The 25,882-nt window shown below is 37.0% G+C and overlaps 2 protein-coding genes and 1 long non-coding RNA gene across 3 annotated transcripts; all 3 read right to left on the reverse strand.

Annotated features, from left to right (window-relative positions):
* Positions 1-1,843: 1,843 nt before the first annotated feature.
* On the reverse strand, positions 1,844-4,172 carry LOC103344006 (uncharacterized). Its single transcript, XM_089055697.1, has 4 exons — positions 3,816-4,172; positions 2,561-3,602; positions 2,367-2,472; positions 1,844-2,222 (listed from the first exon to the last, which is right to left on the reverse strand). Exons 2-4 carry the CDS (start codon positions 3,133-3,135, stop codon positions 2,061-2,063), a joined length of 843 nt encoding a protein of 280 aa, XP_088911823.1. The 5' UTR covers positions 3,136-3,602; positions 3,816-4,172; the 3' UTR covers positions 1,844-2,060.
* A 9,440-nt stretch (positions 4,173-13,612) lies between these two features.
* On the reverse strand, positions 13,613-16,623 carry LOC103338382 (uncharacterized). The gene is made up of 4 exons (XM_008241580.3): positions 15,518-16,623; positions 14,270-15,307; positions 14,076-14,181; positions 13,613-13,930 (listed from the first exon to the last, which is right to left on the reverse strand). Exons 1-4 carry the CDS (start codon positions 15,805-15,807, stop codon positions 13,772-13,774), a joined length of 1,593 nt encoding a protein of 530 aa, XP_008239802.3. The 5' UTR covers positions 15,808-16,623; the 3' UTR covers positions 13,613-13,771.
* A 1,858-nt stretch (positions 16,624-18,481) lies between these two features.
* LOC103338383 (uncharacterized) lies at positions 18,482-21,659 on the reverse strand. Its single transcript, XR_016128463.1, has 3 exons — positions 21,448-21,659; positions 20,813-20,919; positions 18,482-18,755 (listed from the first exon to the last, which is right to left on the reverse strand). It is a non-coding gene; the product is annotated as an uncharacterized LOC103338383 (long non-coding RNA).
* Positions 21,660-25,882: the final 4,223 nt, after the last annotated feature.

Raw genomic sequence — 25,882 nt, forward strand, 5'->3', positions numbered from 1 at the left:
GCCTTTTTTGTACTCTCTTATCTGTGTTGGGCCAAGAATTAATTTGGGCTTAGCCCCTTGGATTTTTGGGCCTCAACACCCCCATAGTAAACTTATAAGAAAATGGAAACGAAGGCATTTGCACCCAATCCTTCTTATCATGGTTATATTTCCCAAAGAATAAGCCTGAAGCTTGTATGAATTCCGTTTCGGTTTCAAGAAAATAAAGTGTGCCATATGCCGACACAATTGTTCCATGTTGCTTAAACTGTACGGTAGAAGGTGTTAAGCAATCTAATGCCCTAGTTTTTGTATCAGATATATACCCTCCAAATGAATCAACGCAAGGTTTATCCCACCCCTAATCTGAAAACACATATAGTTGGGAGCGGTCGAAAAGCCTTGCACCCAAATGGGTAGAACCACTAAACTTGGCTACACGTGCTACTCGTGCACCAATATCATCAACTTCTCCTCCAAATTTGAATTTTGATCACTTCATATATGGCATCAATGTATTTGCCCCTAAGGAAAGTTACCATTAAAAACAAAGATCTATCTTCCCCCTGATATCGTCGTTGATGCATTCTCAACCACGAGCAAGCAGGACAGAGAAGATAGATATACAAAACAAGTCAAGTTCATATTCTTTCCAAACCACTTCCGGCCTAGAGAGAATTAATGCTACACAATCTACTTTTGTAAGCATATATACACACATAGCAAGTTAAACATTTTATGTTAAATATAATTTTTTTTTAATTTAAAAAAAGTGAGGAACAAAAATTAAGAAGATGAAATCCACTATTAAGCTATGCACTGACCCATGTTTGCTACTGTCGGCCCTACTGCAGAGTAATAGGTGAAGCTCCTTCGAAATTAATTTCTTCAAATCGATTAGTTGGATTTTCTGGGCCAAAAGCGCAGCTAGATATTTCTCGTTCTCCCCTAGTTCGCGCAGAGACTTCTCCATCGCCCATATCTTGCGCATAGATTTCTTGATCTTCGATGTCTTGGCAAGGAGCTCATCCTGGCATGAAGCCATCGTCAAGGCATGGTCTTGACCCGAGGTGAGCTCAGCGGCCATGATATTGGAATGCTAAACTGAGGCACAAGGGAATTTAGGGTTGGTTGTGGGTATGAAATATAAGCTAAAGCGTGGAATTAATTCAATTGATCAATATGCTTTCCATTCATCCGTAAAGTCATGTATTCATATAATGACCTAATTAATCTTGATAGGAGCAGGAAACTTTTTATAAAAAAATATATTTTTAAGGAAGAATCAGGAAACTTTTATTAATATTATTTTAATCAAGGAAGAAACAGGAACCTTTTTATTGTTGATCAAATAAAACACAGGAAACTTTTTTTTTTTTTGGTTGAGAGAAAATAGGAAACTTATAATTTTTTTTTAATATGCGTGTGGTATTTAGATGTACGACTTACTTTTCTAGTGTTACCTGTTTGTTTATTTGTTATCCTTTTAATGATTTTTTGGGGTTTACTGGTGAGATTGGGTATTAGGGCCAATTGAAGAAGGGGTTTACTGGTGAGATTGGGTCTTTGCCGTCATCTTTTCTGGTTAACGGTAATTCAAGCCGTGTCTTCCACTAAAGACAGACCAATAATGATGGCTTCAAAGGAATTCTTTTCCTCAGGTAATACATACCATTATTCAGTATATATAAAGGAAATAATTAAAATTTCTATTACTGAAATAAACAGAATTTTAGCTAACAAATGCTAATTTAGGCATTAGCCAAAGTGAGAAGACGGTGAAGCAAGATAGAACAAACAGAAACCACATGATCAAGATCCCAAACCTTCCACAACCAATGGCTAATATACTGGATAACGAAATTTAACTTTACATTCATCAGTTTGTGCAGCAACACACTGAACCATGATAATTATATATAGTAAACAAGGAACATTAATTCAATATCCTTAACAAAAACAAAAAATAGCAATATCAATTGTGTACAAAAGATAACAGTCCAATAAGGGCCTAGATGGCAGTAAAATGCCTCAATAATATCTATTGTCAAAGACTTTGCCCTGCTCTGCTCCTCAGGTACTTACATCACAGCTTGTTTTCTACTACCTGTAATCCCTCCTTTCAAAAGCATTTTCTTTTTGTCTTTTTGTCTTTTGTTTTCAATTATTCCGTTTGCGTCCTTGTGATTATTCTGGCTGGCTTTTTCATGCTGCATGAAGGCTATTTCATGTTTGACTTCTTTCTGCAAAACCCAATTATATTACGTGAGAAACTAGACCCGAGGCTAATAAAAACACTTATAGACATGCAAACAATTGAGTCTCTTGATTCATGGTCATTAAAGAAAAATAAAAATAAAAAGATTTCATGTAAACACATCTTTTACCTCGTGAATCAAAGAATTCTCATCCAAAGTGGTTTCATCTTCTTGTTTTGGCTGCTTCACGCTTGCTGCACTCTTCCCTTCTACGGGTTCATAATCCCTGCACTCTCTGGGAGCCATAATCATCGTAAACAACAAAATCTAACATACAAATTAATGTTATTGATGAGAACACAAGAAATGTGAAGAAAACTTACGGAGTAAAGCCGAACGTAAGCAAGAACCAATTACAATCCTCGATTTTCACAGGAAGAACAATTGAATGTAAGGTCTCGATCATATGTCTTCTTCCTTCTTGAACAATTTGAAACGTGGTGATACAAAGATGTTGAACGTCATCACATTCTTCGTTAGTGGCAGTCTTAACATGAACAAAGTCTTGGTTCCCCAGATGAACCAAATAGTCAGTCACAAGTTCATCAAATTCCAATGGCGGATCCGCAATCTCAAGGCCGTTCAATTTACATAGCTGGACTAGTGAATATGCAATATCACCGTCATCATCTTCTTTCATCTCCAAGGAGTATGCTATGATTGCCTCTGTCTGAAACATATGTAAGGCATAGATAGTCTTGCCTACAATCATGGCCCTCCCTCGGAAAGGAATACAAGTGCCAATTTCCACTCGTTTCCAATTCTGTCTACCCACATGAAAAGCAACGACATCAAAGTTTCCGTGCAAGTCAGACAATATAAACAAAATAATGCCATAACCAACTGCATAACCAATTACCCCCATAGTAAATGTATGAGAAAATGGAAACCGAGGCATTTGCACCCAATCTTTCTTATCATGGTTATATTTCCCGAAGTATAAGGCTGAACCTTCTACGAATTCCGTTTTGGCTTCAAGAAAATAAAGTGTGCCATATGCCGACACAACTGTTCCATGCTGCTTAAACTGTACGAATAGAAGGTGTTAAGCGATCTAATGCCCTAGTTTTCGTATCAAAGATATACCCTCCAAATGACCTAACGCAAGGTTTATCCCAACCCTCCTCCGAAAACACATACAGTTGAGAGCGGTCAAAAATCCTTGCACCCAAATAGGAAGAAGAACTGAACGTGGCTACTGGTTCAAGTGGTCCTCCTCCGCCCATATCTTCAACTTCTCCTCCAAATTTGAATTTAACTTCATATACGGCAGCAGTGTTGCCCCCTGTGAAAGTTACCATTAAAAACAAAGATCTATCTTCCCCTTGATTTACTGTCGTTGATGCATTCTCTACCATGGGCAAGCTGGACACAGAAGAGAGATATACAAAAGAAGTCAAGTTAATCTTTCCAGACAACTTCCAGACCCAGAGAGAATTAATGAATGAAGCCAAAGCTACACAATCTACATAGCAGGTAAACATTTTATATTATATAATATATAAAACAAAAAAACAGCGATGCAAATGGGAAACAAAAATTAAGAAGATGAAATCCACTAGTAAGCCATGCACTGACCTTGGGTAAGTACGAACGGCCCCATGTTTGCGACTGAAGGGGCGTAGCAGGCCAAGCTCCTCCGATATTAATTTCTTCAGCGCAGCCAGAGATTTCTCCATCTCCGATATCTTGCCCAGTTCGCCCAACGATTTCTCCATCTCCCATATCTGTCCCAGTTCGCTCAGAGAGTTCTCCATCTCCGATATCTTGGGCAGAGATTTCTGGATCTTCGATATCTTACCCAGGAGCTCATCCTGGCGTGATGCCATCGTCAAGGCATGGTCTTGACTGGAGGTGAAGTTAACGGCAGCGGCCATAATATTGGAATGCTAAATTGAGGCAAAGGGAATTTAGGGTTTGGGATGCCGCGGCAGACGGGAGTTTTATTCAAGATATGAATTTGCCTTCATTCATCCGTGAAGTGATGTATTTATATAACGTCGTAATTAATCTTGAAGTGATGAAAACTTATAGTTGTTTTGAATATGCGTATGGTATATATATGTACGACTTACATTTCTAATTTAGTAGGTGTAGGTGTATTGACCGCTTTATTCTATTTACTTTCCCGTTTAAAAGTTGCTGGAGAAGATGCAATGTGTTTTATTAACTGCTTGTTTGTTTCTATCTTTTCTTGCAGATTATTTTCATTGCTGAGAATTCTTATCGGTAAAATGGATGACCAGAGAGAATTATCTGACTATGTTCGAAAGTTGCATCATGAAAATAATTCAAAGCACAAGGTCATTGGTTCTAGGCTTTGTTATTACAGTTTCAAGTTTAATCATAGAATTTCTGAAGAATTGTATGAGGGGCATTTGCATTTATCTTTTGATCCTCACGGGCCACCGATAAATGTGGTGTTTGTAAAAGTTGCTCAAGAAGATGCAGAAACAATATTTCAAAGGACTGCTGCAGCTAATGATGGTGTTGTTTTACGGCCGTGGACGTATTTGTTCTCCAAACAAAAGGAGTTTGACGACTTTGAGGAAGGGAATTTGGGTTCTATGTTATGATAGCTTCGAACTCAATCTTAAACATTGGACAAATCTGGTGAAGCCAAAGCCTAAGGGAATTGCTTATAATGATAGTCTTAAACTACCTATCAAGACTAGCGATGATCGTCTTAACGAATTTTGGTGTGATTCTATAAGGTAGTTGGTTAGATTTTGTTAAAATTATTAATTATAGTTTTGTTTAAATTGTATTTGACATAAATTCTTCGTATTGTTTGTAGGAAGTTGATTGATGGTGTATGTAACATACATAAAGAGGGGTTATATCATGGTGGGTTGGGTTCACGGAGTAATTACGTATTTATTTGCAAAAGTCTGAAGATAATTAATATTAAGGGATCTTTAGATAAGTTAACTGTTGAACAATGTGAGGCGCAGAAGAAAGAAGATATTATGGACCTTTTATGGATGTTGGACAACTGGTTCGAATCGATACTAGCGGGGGGGAAACGAAAGTTGGCCGGAATGTCAACACTTCTTTGATTTTGTCAACCATGCTAAGATTGAGAATTTCAGGTGAGTTGTCTATCTCTTTTGTTTTGTTTTATCTTTATCTTTTTTACTTTATTTCTTATTGGATGTTCTTTTTGTCTTTTCAGCTGTGATGTATTTGTCAAAAAAGTGCTGGGTCATCCGTTTTTGTTAAAAGCTGATCAAAGGATGCGTCTCTTTGATCATTATGACACTACGAGGAATTGTCCAACTACTGCTCAACGTGTCAATTTCGCTTTGGCATTATCCGCTTTTGATAATTTCAAATCCTGGAACTCTACTTCAACCGTTAATAACATGGATGGCTTTATGTTGGGTGTTTATAACCACTCCGCATCAACAAAAAAACAACAAAAAAAGAAAGCAAATTACTCTGGGACTGTGAGCAGTCTTCTTAGGTACCTCAGGAATCTGAATCATCATTATCATAAACATGGTTTGGCTGCTGGTTCTCTGGAGGATGTGGAACGTGGTGTTACAACACATTTTCGTGGGTTTTTGGAGCTGCTTTACAGGCATTTAGAATTATAGTGGGAGGCTGTGTGGTTCGTTTCATGGTGTTATTTTATATTGTTATTTTTTTTGGTCGAAGGTGTTATTTTATTTTGTATATCAAAGATTTCATTGCATAAGTAGATTAAAGATTTGGTGTACAATATTAGTTTAAGAACTTGTTTGGCAACTGCAATATTAATACAAGTACATGTGAGCACTAGAAATTGTTATCAAATATAGTTTAGTATTGAAATGGGTGAAGCGCCTGAAACGAGCGAAAAAACAACTCATTAGTCATAACGGGTCGGGTTTGACACGAACACGACCCAAAACCCGCAGCACACGACACATTTGCCAGGTCTAGATGGGTCACATCCATTATTCTAACGTCACACAATTTGATAATTCCTAGAGGAAATGCTGTTGGACTTGGAAGACCCTCTAAAACCTCTTATAAAGCATGATCATATTAATGCCATTAGTGCAATCATAAAGGAGTATAAAGTTCAAAATACATAAAGGACCAGCGGGGGGTATGTTTTTTTTTTTCTTCTTAATTTCGCTTTCTGAAAATCGATTCAGTATTACCACATAAGAATGACCCCCATCATATCAAAAAATGACTACAATAAGAGAGTCATGAACTTCTCATAAATAAAAGGCAACTTACTGAGAGCATCCGCCAGCTCAACAAAAATCTCGCTAAAATCTGAATGATTTTTCATCCTAATAAACAGTCATGTTAAGCCATTTGAATGTGTTACATCCATTATCCTAAATGACTTCACACAGTTGACAATGGCCAGAAGAAATTCTGTTGGAAGACCCTCTCTAAAATCTTTTATAACGCATGAGCAGTATGAAGTTCAAAATAAATAAAGTACATGTGGCTTTTTTTTAAAAAAAAAATTTAAACAGTATTACCACATCAGAACGAGATTTTTCTGAAATAAATCCGCTTTATAAACAGGGAATCAAATTCTTTGTTCAAGATTTGCACCTTATTTTGAATCCTCTAATTCAGTCTTTAGAAACCACATGATCAAGATCCCAAACCTTCTAAAACCAATAACTAATATATATTGCCTGTACAGGAAACGAAATTGAACTCTACATTCATCAGTTTGTGCAGCAACAACCTGGGCGACAACATTATCAGTCATCATCTGACCCAAGAATCTGCTGCTTAAGAACCTGAATTTTAGCAACAAATAAATAAGATTTTTTTTCCTTTTTTTATATTGTCAGAGATAACTGTGAAACTCCTTGCCGCTGCCAAACATGTATGTTGAAGTCTCGGAAACATGTTTAAGTCATTGAAATTTATTCAGAGATAGACAAGGTTGGGGAGTACCAGGTGCAGAGGCAGTTCCAGTCCCAGCTGCTGAGGTGGCGTAGTGACAGGTGGGAGCAATAACTATGGCATGGGAACGGCTGTAATGTCATATGAGCTGATATTATACATATTTTTCTAGTAAGGAAAAGTTTGTGGCTGCCTTACTTATTTAATTCCTTTATGTTATGGGGCTGTACTTTTTATGTTATATTCAACCATATTAAGTCTTTAACAAGTGTGCAATACTGCGCAGTATATGATCCATTCTGAGATTCAGATCGTGAGTAGGTATTCTGTGGCAGATTGGACAGCAGTTCAAATAGAGTTTCCTTGCACGAAGATGAATTTAAGATAAACTTCTTCAGAAAAAAGTTATCCGATGATCAGCCCCCTTATGTTCTCTGCCTGGGTAAAATTTGATTGGGTGCCACATAAAATGGCTCAAACGATTTCAAATTTTTTAGGCTGCTGTATGAAATCAATGGCTTCGTCTGAGGGTACCGATGTACCAATGAAATCAAACAATTTCATCATTTCTCCCAAATACGGTTTTCCAATTGTTGATTATTAGTCCAGGTAAAAGAATCTACTGCAATGAGTCCAGTACAGTCTTCAAGTTCAACATGCATCAATCAAGTGACAACATTAGATTCATCTAATTTTTCCTGTATAGAAAGGATATATACGTATAAATAATTTGTTCCCAGTTACTTTACCCCAATAAAATGTCCCAAATAAGAATTTGTTCATCTTTTCGAGGATACATATGTAAAGCCAACAACAAAAAAGTCAACCCAATCCCAGAATCAAATCAAACACATAGGGTAATAAGAAACAATCATTCATGTAGTGAATACCAACTTGAACATTATTGTCATTCCAAGCTAGAATCATTCCACCAGCCATACTATTACTAGAGGACAATTTTTTAGTACCTAATAACCGATTGGGACATCTTTAGCTTCATCATGCTGCATGGCTTCTATTTCCAGCTTCCTGGCAAGGTTATTTCTTCTTGTTTTGACTGATTCATACTAGTCATACTCTCCTCTTTTATGGGTTCATAATCCCCGCACTCACTGAGTCAAAATAATGAGAAACCTTGTTACATACAAAACACAACAAAATAAAATGTTATTGATGAAGACACAAGAAACCTGAAGGAAACTTACGGTGTGAAATAGAAAAGAAGTTCAAACCATTCAGAGCCCTTGATATCCACATAATGAACACTTGAATGTATGGTTTTGATCATACATCTTCCTCCTTCTCCAACAACAATTTGAAACATGGTGATAGTAAGATATTGAACCTTGAGATGTGAATCGCACCATCCAGTTTGGACATGGAAAAAGTCATGATTCCCCAAATAAACCAAATATTGTGTTATATCATTAAACCACGGTAGCTCCGGACGCGTGAACTCAAGGCCTTGCGATATAAAAATTTGGCCTAGGGAATATGCAATACCACCATAATCACCTTTGTCCATACTAAAGGAGAATGCTATAAACTTTGCCTCCCCATATAAGGCATAGATAGTGTCGCCTACAACCATGGCCCTCCCTTGAAAAGGAGGGGCACAATAAACATAAGTGTCCAGTTTCACTCGATTCCAATCCTTTCTACCCACATGAAAAGCTAGCAACGACACCGAAATTCCCAGAAAATACCAGAAAATGTTATCTATCTATATATATAAAGCAAAAGGTAGAGAATGGTGAAACATTCAAAATACCAGAAAATACCATTGGTTAATTCAAACATTAAGAATTAAAATTATTAATTAAATGAGGATAATATGGTAAATTCACATTTTTCATATTAAAAAAATTAAAATTAAAAACAAAATCAGATAATATGCCCTATTTTTATAGAACATAACTACCCTTTATAATCAATGGTGCTCCAATTGGCAAAATTACTCCCTCGAGGGGTTTGAGGCAGGGAGACCCTTTATCTCCCTTTCTATTTCTCATTTGTGCAGAAGGGCTTACTTCTCTCATTAAAGCGCATGAGGCGAGACAAGCTCTACATGGGTTCCAACTACGAAGGGATGGGGTTAGCATTAGCCATCTCTTATTTGCTGATGACTCATCCTATTTTGCAATGCTAATGCCAGGGAAGCTGAGTGTGTTTTAAACATTTTACAGTGTTATGAAGCGGTTCTGGACAAAACGTCAACTTTGATAAGAGTTCTATCTTCTATAGTGCCTTTGCTCTTCTCAGCGTCTACAAATGGAGCAGATCCATTAAAGGCCGTAAGAATTTGGAAAATATCTAGGCATTATGGCAGATTTTGGTACGTCTAAAAGAAAAGTTTTTGAGGAGGTCCGTCGTAAGCTAGATGGCAAGCTCCATGGTGGGCCGAACAATTCCTTTCACCAGTAAAGAGGTCCTCATTAAGGTCTATGGCCATGCCTTTATACCATGTCTTGTTTTAAGTCAGGACACTATGCAAGGAAATTGAAGTCGCCATGGCTAGGTTTTGGTGGAAGTCCCACACGACAAAAACGGCATTCATTGGGCTAGCTGGACAAAACTATCTCACTCAAAAGGCGGTGTTTGGGCTTCCGTGATCTCCATGTTTCAATATGGCTTTACTTATGATTGGTTGGCGTTTTGCTTAACAGAGCTCTTTGCTTGCTCGCTTGCTCCATGACAAATATTTTGTCAGGCGTCTTTCCTCATACCTCTCAAAATCATCCTCCGGGATGGAAAGGTATTCTTCTAGGCGCCTAGTCCGGATTGTATAGGAGATGGCGCTTGTAAATGATCCGTGGCTTCCAACCTTACACCTTCGAACTCTCTCGCGACATCGACCTTCCCTCCATGGTCCATGAACTCATTGATCCTCTCCAAAACTTGGAAAAAGATGTGATAAATCGGTGTTTTGTTCGGAAGAGGCCAGCCACATCTTAAGTATCCCTATGCAGTGGGGCTGTCCATAAGCTAATTTGGCATTTCAGCATGCATGGTCGGTACTCGCTCGTCAGGTTATGAATTAGCGCTTCACCTACAACGGAATGGTGAATGAAGGGAGCGGGTGAAGCAGCAGTAGCTCCCTCAATCTGCAGTTAAGTCGTTTGGCATGTGGATGCACCTCCCAAGCTCAAAGCTTTCATTTGGCGTGGTTGCTCCAACTTTCTTGCAGTGAGGCAAAATTTGCGCAGGCGTGTACCGCACCGAATGTGGCTTTGTGGCTTCAGGATGAAACTGGGCTCATATTTTTTGAATGTGATTTTGCCCGTGCCTTCGGTTTGCCTCTTCAACTTGACGTGAGCAAGTTAGCGGGTGATGATTTTATTTCTACTTGGCAACATATGATGACAACGCTCAACTCATCCGAGCATGCGGCGAGGCTATTGGTGGTTTGTTTTAGGTCGTGGTGAATGGAAAGCCGTGAACTTAGCGTCTTTGATGGTGTGCGGTGACCCACCGAGGTCGTTCTCCTTCTGCTCAGGTTAGTGAATTCCGCTAAACAGGACCTTCATCTCCAAAGCCCGCTTCCTGCTAGTGCAAACCTCCGCGGGTCTTCTTAAAGTAAATGTGATGCCGCATGGTCCGCTATGGGTGGGGTGTTGGGGTCATCCGGATTCCTTGGTTTTTGCTATGTGCGGGTGGACAGGAGATCTTCATGGTTCCTCCGCTCTTATGATGGAACTTCTAGCTATTCGCCATGCACTCATGAGTGTGCTAATTTTCATCTCACAGACATTATTGTGGAGTCGGATTCTCAAAAGGGTATCTTTATGCTTAATGGTATGGACTCACTGAGGATTGTCTTTGATATCGTGCATTGGTGGTTTCTCTTTCTCGGGTTTCTTTGTGTTTGCTCCTAGATCCTCATGCCCACTTTTGGTTTTGTCTCTAAGCAAGGGGTAATTATGTTTGGGATCATTTAGGAACTGATTGGTTGTTTAATTTTCTTACCTTTGATGTAAACCTTCACCTTCGTTATTAATATCATTCTCCAGCGTTTTGACAAAAAAAAAAAAAAAAAAACTACCCATATTATATTTTCTTAATTCTAAAAATAAAATCAAAAAACCAATTGACACATGCTCACTCTTGTGCAAAGGGGCTAGTTAATAGAATGGAAACTTGGGCAAGGAACTTCTTTTGTGGACTTCTACTAAAATGCCGCCTATTGCATGAAATACTATTTACAACCGAAAGACCATATAAGTATCTTCCCTAGCTAATAATGCTTGGTTCGACCAAAAAAAAAAAAAAAAAAAGCTAAAAAGCTTGGTTGGCTTGGATTAAGAAAACTACAATTGGTTAACAATGCTTCCCTAGCTAAATTGGGATGGAAAATTATTCTTCTTTTTATAAAGCAATTGCAAAACCCAATTATATTTGCGAGTCTGGATAAGCATTTTAAAATTTCGACCTATTTTATTTCAGGAAATGAGATGGATAGTTGGGAATGGTTATAATATTAAATTTTGGAATTTCAATTGGGTCTTGTTAAAGGAACCCTAAAATTAACTGAGTACACTCTATGATTTAAGTATATCATAATATTTAAATTAAAATGTAAAATTAACTAAGTACATCATATTTTAACTACCAAAAATACCCATATTTTGAGAGTGAGACCTCTTCATTCTTTAGTCTCTGCTATAGTTGGTTTCTAACCTCTTCAGTCGTGTATGCAGTTGATTTCTACCAAAAATACCCCTCATCTTTTTTGGTTAACAGTAATTCAAGCCGTGTCTTCCACTAAAGAAGACCAATGATGGCTTCAAAGGATTTCTTTTCCTCAGGTAATACATACCAGTATTCAGTATATATAAAGGAAACAATTTAAATTTCTATTAACATTCAGACTATTTCCTTTTCATGTGTATCTATATATATAAAGCAAAAGGCAGAGAATTGTGAAACATTCAGAATACCAGAAAATGCTATTAGTTAATGCAAACATTGAGAATTAAAATTAGTAATTAAATGAGGATAATATGGTAAAATTCACACTTTTTCATAACAAAAAAAAATTAAAATTAAAAGAAAAATTAGATAATTGATCATATTTTTATGGATCACAACTACCCATTATCATTTTTAATTCCAAAAAAAATTTAACAATTTATAAAAAAGGCCTCTTACAAGTACGGAAGCGCATGCGAAGAGGCTAGTTAATTATTGAAATAAACAGAATTTTAGCTAACAAATGCTAATTAAGGCATTAGTCTAAGTGAGAAGACGGTGAAGCAAGATAGAACCAACAGAAACCACATGATCAAGATCCCAAACCTTCTAAAACCAATAACTAATATATATTGCCTGTACTGGAACGAAATTGAACTCTACCTTCATCAGTTTGTGCAGCAACAAACTGAACCATGATAATTATATATAGCAAACAAAGATTATTAATTCAATATCCTTAACAAAAATAAAATATAGCAATATCAACAGTGAACAAAAGATGGCAGTAAAATGCCTCGATAATATCTAATCAAAGATGTACGGATTCCCAGCTCTGCTCCTCAAGTACTCACATTACATGTTGTTTTCTACTACCTGTAATCCCACCTTCTTTTTTTTGGTTACATGTAATCCCTCCTTCCATCCGCTTTTTAAGGATTATTGAAAATATAATAAATAAATAAAATAGAATACACGTGACAACATTCATTAATTGACATGACATGACACATCAACTGCCACATAAAGTGGTCAGCTAAGGTGGTTAATGTTGTGCTCTTTTTGTTTATTGAGCAATGAGGTAGAACAATCAATTGTCCTTGAATTTTTTGGACTTGAAAACCACAAGGGTCAAAGTGACCAAATTGAAATAACATGGACCTTAGTGGTAAAAGTGGAAAACCAGAACGACAAAAAGTGATTTTTTACCTTTTTTTTAAAAGACGATATTCTACTTTAATATAATCTAAACTACGGTAAGGGTGATTCAAACTCGGGTGTAGAGTGATTCAAGCTCATGTCTGCTTTTATGTTAGGACTTTTTTGTTTTTGGTTAAAAATGTTAGGACGTTCATATTACATTACATGCTAGTAGTGAATTGATTATTATAAATTATATTAGTTCCTTCCTTTTTTTTCAAAGAAAAAAAATTATAGACATAGTGATAGGATTATTAGCACATCTGTTTAGTTCCCTATAAATGATTTTATTTTATTTTATTTTGTCATGGGCTGTCTTTTAGTCAAATAATCCTCATTTGCAAATAAGTACTGGTCCCTTTTATTACAACAAAGGCTTATTGGTTGGGAGGACTTGGGAGACATACGTATGAACTTTTTATAATGTCATTTTCTTGAGTAGCCAAGATGAAACCTGTGCATACATCTTCATTCTTCTATGCAACGCAAAAGGCAACACACATCACATACCATGTCTTATTTTCGCACTAGTTTTGTGAATGTTTTAAAAGAAAATAGAACTAGAGAGATCAAATGAGATGTATCATATCACTCATGATAAAGAAAGTTTGATTAATTAAATTGAATCCTTAACATAAATTGGATCATTAATTCAAATATCCTTAACAAAAACAAAAGATAGCAATATCAACTGTGAAAAAAAGATAACAACCAATAAGGGGGCCAAGATGGCAGTAAAATGCCTCCATACTATCTAATCAAAGAGTCAAGATTACAGTCTACCTGTAATCCCACTTCTTCTTTTTGGTTACATGTAATCCCTCCTTCCATCCGCTTTTTCTTTTTCTTTTGTTTTTAATTATTCCGCTTGCATTCTTGGGTTTTTTCTGGTTTCCTTTTTCATGATGCATTAAGGCTACTTCATGTTTGGCTTCTTCCTGCAAAACCCAATTATATTATGTGAGAAACTAGATCCAAATGCTAATAAAAACACTTATAGGCATGCAAACAATTGAGTCTCTTGATTCATGGTCATTAAAGAAAGAAAAAAAAATCAATTTCATGTAAACACATTTCTTATACCTCATGCATCAAAGAATTCTCATCCAAAGTGGTGTCATCTTCTTGTTTTGGCTGCTTCATGTTAGCTGCACTCTTACCTTCTTCGGGTTCATAATCCCCGCATTCTCTGAGAGTCGTAATCATCGTAAACAATAAAATCCAACGTATAGATTAATGTTATTGATGAAAACACGAGAAATGTGAAGAAAACTTACGGAGTAAAGCCGAGCGTAAGTGTGAACCAATTACAAGCAACGATTTTCACAGGAAGAACAGTTGAATGTAAGGTCTCGATCATTTGTCTTCTTCCTTCTTGAACAATTTGAAACGTGGTGATACAAAGATCTTGCACCTTATCACATTCTTCGTTAGTGCCAGTCTTAAAATGAACGAAGTCTTGGTTTCCCAGATGAACCAAATGGTCGGTTACAAGTCCATCAAATTGTGATGCCGGATCTGCAATGTCAAGGCCGTTTAATTCAGATAGCTGGACTAGTGAATATTCAATACCACCCTCATCATCTTCTTTAATCTCCAAGGAGTATGCTATGATCGCCCCCACCTGAAACATATGTAAGGCATAGATAGTCTTGCCTACAATCACGGCCCTCCCTCGGAAAAGAGTACAAGTGCCAATTTCCACTCGTTTCCAATTCTTTCTACCCACATGAAAAGCAAGGACATCAAAGTTTCCGTGCAAGTCGGACAATATATACAAAATAACGCCAAAACCAACGGCATAACCAATTACCCCCATACGAAAACTGTGAGAAAATGGAAACGAAGGCATTTGCACCCAATCCCTCTTATCAGGGTTGTATTTCCCAAAGAATAAGGCTGGGCCTTGTACGAAGTCCGTTTTGGCTTCAAGAAAATAAAGTGTGCCATATGCCGACACAACTGTTCCATGTTGCTTAAACTGTACGGTAGAAGGTGTTAAGTGATCTAATGCCCTAGTTTTCGTATCAAAGATATACCCTCCAAATGACTTAACGCAAGGTTTATCCCAACCCTCCATTGAAAACACATATAGTTGGGAGCGGTCGAAAATCCTTGCACCCAAATGGGTGGAACCACTGAACTTGGCTACACGTGCTACTCGTGCACCCATATCATCAACTTCTCCTCCAAATCTGAATTTAACTTCATATATGGCATCAGTGTATTTGCCCCTAATGAAATTTACCATTAAAAACAAAGATCTATCTTCCCCCTGATTTACCGTCGTTGATGCATTCTCAACCATGGGCAAGCTGGACAGAGAAGAGAGATATACAAAACAAGTCAAATTAATCTTTCCAAAAAACTTCCAGACCTAGAGAGAATTAATGAATGAGCCAAAGGTATACAATCAACATAGCAAGATAAATATTTTATATTATATAATATATATAAAAAAACAGCGATGCAAATGGGAAACAAAAATGAAGAAGACGAAATCCACTAGTAAGCCATGCACTGACCTTGGGTAAGGACGAACGGCCCCATGTTTGCGACTGACGGGGCGTAGTAGGTCAAGCTTCTCCGATATTAATTTCTTCAGCGCGGCTAGAGATTTCTCCATCTTTGATATCTTGCCCAGTTCGCCCAACGATTTCTCCATCTCCCATATCTGTCCCAGTTCGCTCAGAGAGTTCTCCATCTCCAATATCTTGGGCAGAGATTTCTGGATCTTCGATATCTTACCCAGGAGCTCATCCTGGAGTGATGCCATCGTCAAGACATGGTCTTGACTGGAGGCTGCTGCGGCCATAATCTTGAATGCTAAATTGAGGCAAAAGGGAATTTAGGGTTGGTTGTGGGTATGAAATATAAGCTAAAGCCTGGAATTAATTCAATTGATCAATATGCTCTTTCATTCATCCGTAAAGTCATGTATTCAAATAATGGCCTAATTAATCTTGATAGGAGCAGGAAACTTTTTTAAAAAAAATATTTTTATTTTAAGGAACAAGCAGGAAACTTTTATTAAATATTATTTTTATGAAGGAAGAAACAGGAAGCTTTTTTATTTTTAGCCAAATAAAACACGGGAAACTCTTTTTTGTTTTTGTTTTTTTTTTTGGGAGAGAAAACAGGAAACTTACTTTTCTATTTTAGTAGGTGTAGGTGTATGACCGCTTTACTCTATTTGATTTCCCGTTTTAAAATTCCTAGTGTTACCTGTTTGTTTACTTATTACCCTTTTTATGGTTTTTTTGGGGTTTACTGGTGAGATTGGGTTTTAGGGCCAATTGAGGAAGTCGTTTAGTTCAAAGCCCTATTTAATTGACCTTCTTCTTTGATTTTATTGCTTCACTCTCATTAATCAAAGGTGCTCGCGGACTTGATCTCTCTGACTCCATCGTTTTTGCTTCATTGTCCAAGATAATCAAAGGTTACCTCATCTCATGCTTTCTCAGTCATATTTTTGTTTTTGTTTTTGTTTTTGTTTTCTTTTCTTTTGAACATTGTAGTAGTATTGTTTCTATTTGGTTAGAGTTGTGCATCTTAGTTTTCTTAGGATGTACACTGCTGTTTTTTTTTTTGAAATTTTATTTTTTACCTTACTATTCTTTTTGAGGTCAAGTGTTTTCTAAGGATACTGTTTGTTCTTACAAGTATACTTTTTAAAAGATGTTGAATGATTTGGAAGGCTAAAGTGCATTGCAATGTGTACTGTGTTTGCTGGAGAAGATGCAATGTCTTTTATTAAATGTTTGTTTGTTTCTATCTTTTCTTGCAGATTACTTTCATCCGTAAGAATTCTTTTCAGTAAAATGGATGACCAGACAGAGTTATCTAACTTTGTTCCACGGTTGCATAATGAAAATAATTCAAGGCACAAGGTCATTGGTTCTAGGCTTTGTTATTACAGTTTCAAGTTTAATTTAAGAAAAATTTCTCAAGAATTGTACAAGGGGCATTTGCATTTATCTTTTAATCGTCGCGGGGGGGCACGGATAAATGTGGTGTTTGTAAAAGTTTCTCGGGAAGATGCAAAAAAAAATATTTCTAAGGACTGCTGCAGCTAATGATGGTGTTGTTTTAAAGCCGTGGACTTATTTGTTCTCCCGACAAAAGCAGAACTTCTTTCGTTACTTGCCTAATAATGCAGACATGAAGAACGGAATCTGGACTATATGTTATGATCGCTTCGACCACAATCTTAAAAATTGGACGAATCTGGTGAAGAGAAATTATGGTTATTATGATGAGCTTAAACTACCTATCAAGACTGGCAATGGTGGTCGTCTTAACGAATTTTGGCGTGTTTCTATAAGGTACGTAGTTGGTAATTTTTGTTAAAATTATTGGTTATAGTTTTGTTTGTTTTAATTTTATTTGACATAAATTCTTTGTATTGTTTGTAGAGAGTTGATCAACGGCGTAGGTCGCATACATTCTAAGGGTTTATATCATGGTGGGTTGGGTTCGGAGAGTAATTATGTATTTATTGGCAAATGTCTGAAGGTAATTAACATTAAGGGAGATTTGGATGAGTTTAATACTGATGTAGACCGTGAGAATAAGAAGAAAGAAGATATTACGGACCTTTTAGGGATGTTGGACAACTGGTTCGAATCGATACTAGCGGGGGGGCAAAAGAAGTTGGCTGGAATGTCAACACTTCTTTGATTTTGTCAACCAAGCTAAGACTTTGAATTTCGAGTGAGTTGTCTATCTCTTTTATTTTATTTGATCTTTTTCTTTTTTACTTCATTTCTTATAGGATGTTCTTTTTGTCTTTTCAGATATGATAAATTTGTTAAAAAAGTGGTGGATCATCCGTTTTTGTTAAAAGCTGATGAAAGGATGTGTCTCTTTGATCATTATGAAGCTATGAGGAATGGTCAAATTACTTCTCCAAGAGTCCGCTGCGCTTTGGCATTATCCGCTTTTAATAATTTCAAATCCTGGAACTCTACATCAACCCTTAATAACATGGATAACTTTATGTTGGGTGTTTATAACCATAGAAACTCCTCCGCATCAAAAAAAAAGAAGAAACTCCTCCGCATCAAAAAAATAAAACCCCGTGTAAATTACCGGGGGGATGTGGTGGATCTTCTTAGGTACCTAAGGAATCTGAATCATCATTATCATCAACATGGTTTGGCTGCTGGTTCTATGGAGGATGTGGATCGTGGTGTTACAACACATTTTCGTGGGTTCTTGGAGCTGCTTTACAGGCATTTAGAACTATAGTGGGAGCGGCGTGTGGTTCATTTCATGGTGTTATTTTATTCTGTATATCAAAGATTTCATGGCAACAGTAGATTAAAGATTTTCTTTCCTGCAATTACAATTTATTGCTACCAATAATTTATTGCTGAAACAAAACGAAGAATCAATAATTTATTTTAAAAAAAACCTCACCAGCCCCGTGTGTGTGTGTGTGTGTGTGTGTGTGTGTTGTTTTTTTTGCAAGTTAAACAACAGCAAAATGAAAAATTCACGCTAAAATTTTATGAATCAATTTTATACAACCAATATACCTTTCGAAAAATCACATTCGGTGCAAACCCATATATAAATAAGTGAAATAAAACATAGGAACTACATTTTGAAAAAGAAAAGGAATTACCCTCAATGGCTTTGGCAATGGTTATCAATTCAAACAGCGTAAAAAGAGCAAATTAAATCCAATAAGTAAGCCATTGGTGATCGTCAGCAGAATTATCCTCCTCTCTGATCTCATTCTTCTCATGCATGGGTCATCTGTTCAATTTTCAAACAACTTGCATGAAAATATGATTCATTAAAAAGATGCACTATTAAATCAATGCACAAGTTTCCTCTCTACCCTACGTTTTTGTTGTTGTTATAAATCAGCCCTAACCTACTGAATACTGATGCATAAGGAATGATCCAAAACTAACCACTAGGGTTTTAGCTAAATAGCTACAGAATTAAGTATATTTTTCGAATCTTCTACACAAATGACAGTAGCAAAACATTTGGGGGAAAAGAAATTTGTAAAGTGCCTTATACATAGCTAGATTCAGACAACAGGGGACGCATTCTCCTTCCGTAAGTACTGAATCTGACCGAGCAAGTACTTTTAACAGTCTAGTAGCTTCACACAACATATAGAGGCCTTTCAATTGTTCAGCTGATTTAGTTCTGTGCAAGAGTCGACTCAAATTAAGAATGACCCGCCATCATATCTGTTGAAAAACTAATGCTCCTTTGTTCTACAAAGTTCTAGAAAAGTCAAGAGCTCACAATAAAGAAGTTGCATGGTGGCAAAACAAAATGAATATGGTAAAATATTCTAGAAAAAGGTGACAAGTGAATGGCTAAAGTATGGCGGTGGAAGAAATCTCTAGAGCAAGACCAAGACTGAGTCGGCAAACAATCATCTATAAATAGGCAGCAATCTACAATGAAATGTGGGGTGAACAAATAAACTCCCAATCTATGTGGGAGCCAAGAGCTACCCAAACTAGGCCATGTTGAGGAGGCCAATAAGCCTATATAAGCAAGAAAGAAGGCCAATAAGCCAATAGGCTACGAAGAAGGCCAATTAGCCTACACCTATGTACTATTCTCCTCCAATGTAATAAAATCACTTTATTTCGACTATTGCCTATTGTCCTAAACCCTTTCACCACATAAACCAACAATGGTATCATAGCAACACCACTCACAATCACCCTACAATCTAAAACGCTCATCACACACTTTCTAAAATTCCAACAATATCAAAAATTGATTACATTAAGAGAGACATGGTGAACTTCTCATAAATAAAAGGCAACTTACTGAGAGCATCAGCCAGCTCAAGAAAAAGCTTGCTAAAATGCTCACGCTTATATTTCTCACTCTCAGCCTTGTGGATTCTCTAACTAATTTTTCTAGGACAAGCCCTGCACATCAAACAGCTTTCTAAACACCTATCCAAGAAATCTGAGTGATTTTTCATCCTAAAATAAACAGTCATGTTAAGCCACTTGGACGTGGTACATCATTATTCTAAACGACTTCACAAAGTTGATAATGAGCCAGGGGAAATTCTGTTGGAAGACCCTCTAAAATCTTTTATAAAGCATGAGAAGTATGAAGTTCAAAATCAATAAAGTACAGGTGGCGCTTTTTTTTATTATAATTTTTTTTTAACAGTATTACCACATCAGAACAAGATTTATCTGAAATAAATCAGCTTTATCAACAGTGAATCAAATTATTTGTTCATAATAGAGCTTAAATGAACACTTCTGTCAAGATTTGCACCTAATTTTGAATCCTCTAACCAGTTAGAAAGGCTACCTGTCAACACTACTATTAACCTTGATAATGCACGTCTATCAATCATAGGTTCCTTCACACAGATACCATAAACTTTGGCTGAGTAAATTCTATTCCAAGAAGCATCCATCACTAGTTACATCTATTTTCTAATTCAGGATCGGCCGAAACAAATAACTAGTGGGCAGCACATCCAACATTCCCCAAAGTTCAGTAGAATTCGACAGGGACAAAACTTATACTGGTTCCACAACATAATGTACGCACCCTGTATCTTTTTCATCATTCCTTCAGAAACCCCATTTCTAAATATTCAATTTGCAACTCCTTTTCCATATCTTACCCTATTTTGCATCATCAAGTTTCTAAAGTAGGACAAGCTTTACTGTTCCAAAGTACACATGAACACCCAGCCTTTAGTTAAAATATGCCAAGCATTACAACATCCAATCACGATAATAGAAAGTTTCTAGCAGTCACAACAACGCTTATGAGCTCGTGTCAAAATTAAGATCTGAACAACTTACCCGCGCACTGAGGCCTCCGTTACATTAGCCTTGTCAGCCGCCAGAACAGGATCCTGTGAACCCATCATCCGATAATAGTCTCTATGAACTGAATAGGGCCTTGTATCCTATAAAAAGAAGAAATAACAAATTCAGACATTCTTGAATCTTGTCAGATGATCCTCCAAAGAACAGCAGGCAGCCATATTTATCGTTATTGGGCCTGAATTTTTGCACTGTAAATATAGATATATATGCTCTATTTAACAAACTTTCAAGTACAGAATTGAATTTTAAAATGAAACCCTAGTGGTTAGTTTTCTTTCCCACAAATGATTGTTCTACCTCATTGCTCAGTAAACAAAAACCCTTAATCAACTGAACCCAAAACATATTACAATTAATAAATTGAAATGATAGCTTTTAACCCTTCTTGTAGAAAATAATACTTGAACTACGAAAAATTCGGAATTAGACATCAAATCAACCCCGATCCAGAAAAAAATGATTTTAATGTTTAGAGAGAAACAAAAAGCCATTATTCCAGAGACCCTATATCAGAACAAAGAAACCATTTTGTGGAGAAGAAAGAAGAAAACACCCAGAGGAAATGCATAATTAGATTGAGAAAATGTAAAATCTACTGATACACCTACCTGCAGATGGACATGCTGCGCAGAACAAATGGGTCTTGGATTGAGAGAAATTCAATAGATTTCGAAGAAAAATAACAAAGGGATTTCGTGGAAATTTGGGACACATAAAAATGTCATTGAGTAATGGGGTAAGGTAACAGTACGCTTGGAATTTAGGAGGAGGGGAGGAAGACGGAGAGCATGGCGGGAGAAACCGAGGCAGAGGAGGGCGAGTGGTGAGCGCCTGGCTTTATGGTGCGCAATGAACCCGGCCATGTGACTCATCACGTGACCTTCCTTCTTGTTTTTTTTTTCCTTTTTCTTTATGTGAATTGATGATATATATATATATATATATATATATATATATATATTTGCACCTCTTTTTTCAAAGGAAAAAAAACAAAAAAACAAAAAGGCAATAGTGATAGGTTTATGAGCACATCTGTTTAGTTTCCCTATTAATCATGTTTTTTTTTTTTGGGAGCTCATTACCATGTCTTATTTTGCCCTTGCTTTATGAATGCTTAGTTTTAAAAGAAAATAGGTCTGACAAAAAATGAAAAGAAAATAGAATTGGAGAGATCAAATGAAATGTATGAAGCACACTTTACGCCCAAGTCCACTTTAATGTTTTTAATTATTGTTGTAAAACTTATAGGCTTAATCAGCTACTTTTGAGTTCTCAAGAGATAAATTGTTGATTGAAATTCTGAAGATTCTAGGCTTCTTTCTCTTCTTTTGTTGCACAACCCTTCTTTTATAGGTGCTGCTGCCTCTTTGTATTTTGTCTGAACAATTAATGAAAGTTATCACTTCTTTTTTGCTCTAGTTCATCTCTTCCTTGTTTTATCTTTAATTGGTGTGTGAGATTTTTGTGCGTTTGCTTGACTGGTTAGTTAATCTATTGTGGGGTTGTGTTTCAATTGTTGTTTTCTATATCTAGTATCAGAACAAATGGGTCTTGGATTAAGACAAATTCAATATATTTCGAAGAAAAATAACAAAAGATTTGGTTGAAATTTGGGGGTATATATTTAGATCCAAAAGGAGTTAAGATTCTCTGTCCATGTTTTTGTTTGTCCCTCCCTCTCACTATCTTAATTTTTTTGACACCTAGCATCCGACTTAATCCTAAAATAACAATGTTAGACTTTAAGAAAAATAAAAATTAAAAAAACTAATAATTGAAGAAAATCAAAAGACCCAACAGTCACAAAAACTCTTTCATTTGATTCTACACTGATTTTAGGCCATGACAAATCTTTGCTTCCCACTAGAGATTCTGATAGATATACAACAAAATTACACTAAAAATTGGGTATGTACCTCAATCTTCAACCTCTTTCTCAAAAAGGCTTTTGGAGAAGAGTAGAAAACTGAATTCAACCTCACCATTCTTCAACCCACCCAATTGCCCAACGATGCAAATCTCATTCTTATTGAGAAAACTCTAACTCTCACCAACAACAGTAGAGGATGGGGATGGATAAATTTGGTGGAGGAAGGGAGGCAATGAGAGAAGCAGAGTAGAGAATAGGGTAATTGAGGGGATTCCAACTTTCAGCCACGTTCTAGCGATACTCCTATCAGAGTGCAGCAACAATGAAGGAAGGGAATGTTGGAGACGCGAGAAAGAGTTGAGAAAAGACGTGATGCCATTTACTAGGGACGCTAGGGTTTTTTAATAGCAAGAATCTAAGATAAAGATAATAAAAATGCACAAAATAATGGTTATATCAGGATGTGACTTTTCTGGAATATGAAATGTTCTTCCATGACCCAACATCCAATTCTACGTTTTAAGGGGAGATACAAAGTGAAGATTATAATTGGAGCAACTTGAAAAATAAAGAAATTCGCCTCTGTACAGAAATGATCGATCGTCCAAACCCGACGATTGATCATCCCCAGTTTGGAGCACGATCAATCATCCAAAATTATAATAAAATTAAAATTAAAATAAGAGGAAGGAGGTCAACAAAGACAAACTAAACTATGTCCTAAACTAAGTTATAGGATATTTGTTATTCTAGGTGGTGGTTATCCAAGCCTTTTGAATTTTCATATTTCACAATTCCTAATATCCAATTGGGACATCATTGGCTTCTTCATGCTTTACGGCTTCTATTTCTAGCTTCCTTGCGTTTCCTTCTTCTTGTTTTGGAGTGTTCCCACTAGTCACACTCTTCCCTTCTACGGGTTCATAATCCTCGTACTCACTGAGTCATAAAATGAGAAACCTTGTTACATACAAAATGCAATAGAATTCCAACGTACAAATTAAATGCTATTGATAAAAACACAAGAAATGTGAAGGAAACTTACGACATGAAGCAGAAAACAAGATCGAACCATTCAGAGCCCTTGATATCCACTAAATAAACAGTTGAATGTATAGTCTTGATCATATGTCTTCCTCCTTCTCCAACAACAATTTGAAATGTGGTGATACTAAGATATTGAACCTTGAGATGTGAATCAGTCTAGACATGGAAAAAGTCATGGTTCCCCAAATGAACCAAATATTGTGTCAAATCATCAAACCATGGCAATACCGGACGTGCGAACTCAAGGCCATGTAATATAAACATTTGGCTTAGGGAGTATGCAATACAATCATCATTATCTTTGTCGAAGATTTGGTGACCAAAAGTAATTCAGTGGCACTACCGTAAATATTTTGAAAGAGTTAGAGTAAAACTCTGATTTTTCACTTTCTATCTCACTCTCTTTCTCTCTCCCGAGTTTCCCTCTGTGCCCAAACCCCCTAGCGGAAACCACCACACCGCCGCCACTTCCAGCCACCCCATCCGACGAGACGGGTCCCATTCGAACCGTCACCTCTTCCTTGTCTCTTCCCGCCTTTGGTCTTCACCTTGGAATAGCCAGATTTTGGTCGGAAAAAGCTCGGAATCGAGCCGTCTTGACAGAGATTTCAAGCCCTCGATCTCTCTTCTCTAGGCACCAATTCCGACAAGGTGTGGTTTCTCATCTATTTTCCGAGTTCAAGCTGGATGTTGCATAAGATTGGATCGATTTTGAGTCTAGGATACTGATTTTGGAAGCTAGGTTTTGGCCGGATTTCAAAGTGAAATTCTGGCCGGTTGCCGTCCAAATTGGACCTTTCCGTAGTTGAATGACGTAATCCTTGCCTCGAGAAGTATCTAGGATGGGAAGGGTCAGCGATGGTGTGGAGTTTTTCCGTCGCCGAAAATTACTCTACACACCCACAAACTGCCGGCTCATGGGCAAGGTGGCGAGGTCACATCTCTCTCCTGTTTTAATCCTTGTGTTGTCACGAGCACGTAGGTGTGCTCGGATTTCAATTCGGATGTCGTTTTGACTATCGAACGGATTTCTCATATTGTGCGTTATTCGGGTTCGATAGGTTCTAATCGTTGGATCGTTTTCAAATTAAAATATGTTAATCTAGGCACTCTTAGAATATGTTCTAATCGTTCCGAATCAATAATGCAAAGTTTGTGGGTTAGCGATAACCATCCAATTGTAAGCGATCCGACCATCCCTTTCGGATCACACCTGCCAGACACATTTCCTAAACCGTAGTCAAATCTTAGGATATCTTGTCCTACGTACACGCACCGGGAACTTGGGGCTTTAAGTATTTAATTTGTGATTTCCGTTCCGAAGTGTTATATTAATTAAGGGTTCGTATTTCGAAATAGATGCTCCGGTCGATCGTACAGTTGGCGGACCTTCTCGGTCGAGCAGCATGGAATTATTTGTGAGTGGACTTTGTTTTCAATCATACGCATGATTGTATTGATGAAATATTTATGCATAATGTTTTAAATGGTGTTTTGGATATATATATATATATATTCGGTGGTTGAATTTGATGTTCTTATAAGCTGTGGCAATATATTTTTCGGTTTGGACATATTTGAGTATCGAGAGTATGTTTGTATGGATTTTGGGAAATTCTATCTATATTGTATATGTGTGGGGTACTTGGGTTGTTGATTTGAGATTGTGGAAGAATTTTAGTATGAGGGGTTGTTGAGAGAAGATGTATGATTACACTATGTAAGTACCAACCCCTTTTTACTAGGCTTCCCACACGTGGTGTTGGTAGTTCCGGCGTGTGGGAAGAACATGTGATTATTAGTCTCACACGTGGCGTTGGTAGTTCCGGTGTGTGAGACACTTCCCATACGTGGAATTGGTATTTCCTGCGTATGGGAAGAGTATGTTTATTGCTTGGGATCATCACACATGGCGTTGGTAGTTCCGATTATGATGATGTAGTCTGCGCTCGTAGGACTTAGTATTGGAGCTACACGTGGCGTTGAAAGTTCCTGCGTGTGAGCTATGGAGTTTCGTCCCCTGGTTGGACCGCTCATCTCTAAACGCAGGATAGCACCTGGAAATCCTACAGACTAATCAAGCAATCCCCCGGTTGGATTGTTTCCCCGGTACTTAGGTAGTGTGA

Source organism: Prunus mume, linkage group LG7 (assembly GCF_029339155.1).
Source record: "Prunus mume cultivar Tortuosa linkage group LG7, ASM2933915v1, whole genome shotgun sequence".
Classification (NCBI taxonomy): domain Eukaryota; kingdom Viridiplantae; phylum Streptophyta; class Magnoliopsida; order Rosales; family Rosaceae; genus Prunus; species Prunus mume.

Coding starts and splice junctions, on each gene's coding strand:
- LOC103344006 (XM_089055697.1), bottom strand. CDS start 3,135: ATGCCTCGGTTTCCATTTTCTCATACATTTACTATGGGGGTAATTGGT. Junction 2,473..2,560: donor CTTACGTTCGGCTTTACTCC/GTAAGTTTTCTT, acceptor TATGGCTCCCAG/AGAGTGCAGGGATTATGAAC. Junction 2,223..2,366: donor AGAATTCTTTGATTCACGAG/GTAAAAGATGTG, acceptor TGGGTTTTGCAG/AAAGAAGTCAAACATGAAAT.
- LOC103338382 (XM_008241580.3), bottom strand. CDS start 15,807: ATGGCCGCAGCAGCCTCCAGTCAAGACCATGTCTTGACGATGGCATCA. Junction 15,308..15,517: donor GCCGTTCGTCCTTACCCAAG/GTCAGTGCATGG, acceptor TTCTCTGTCCAG/CTTGCCCATGGTTGAGAATG. Junction 13,931..14,075: donor AGAATTCTTTGATGCATGAG/GTATAAGAAATG, acceptor TGGGTTTTGCAG/GAAGAAGCCAAACATGAAGT.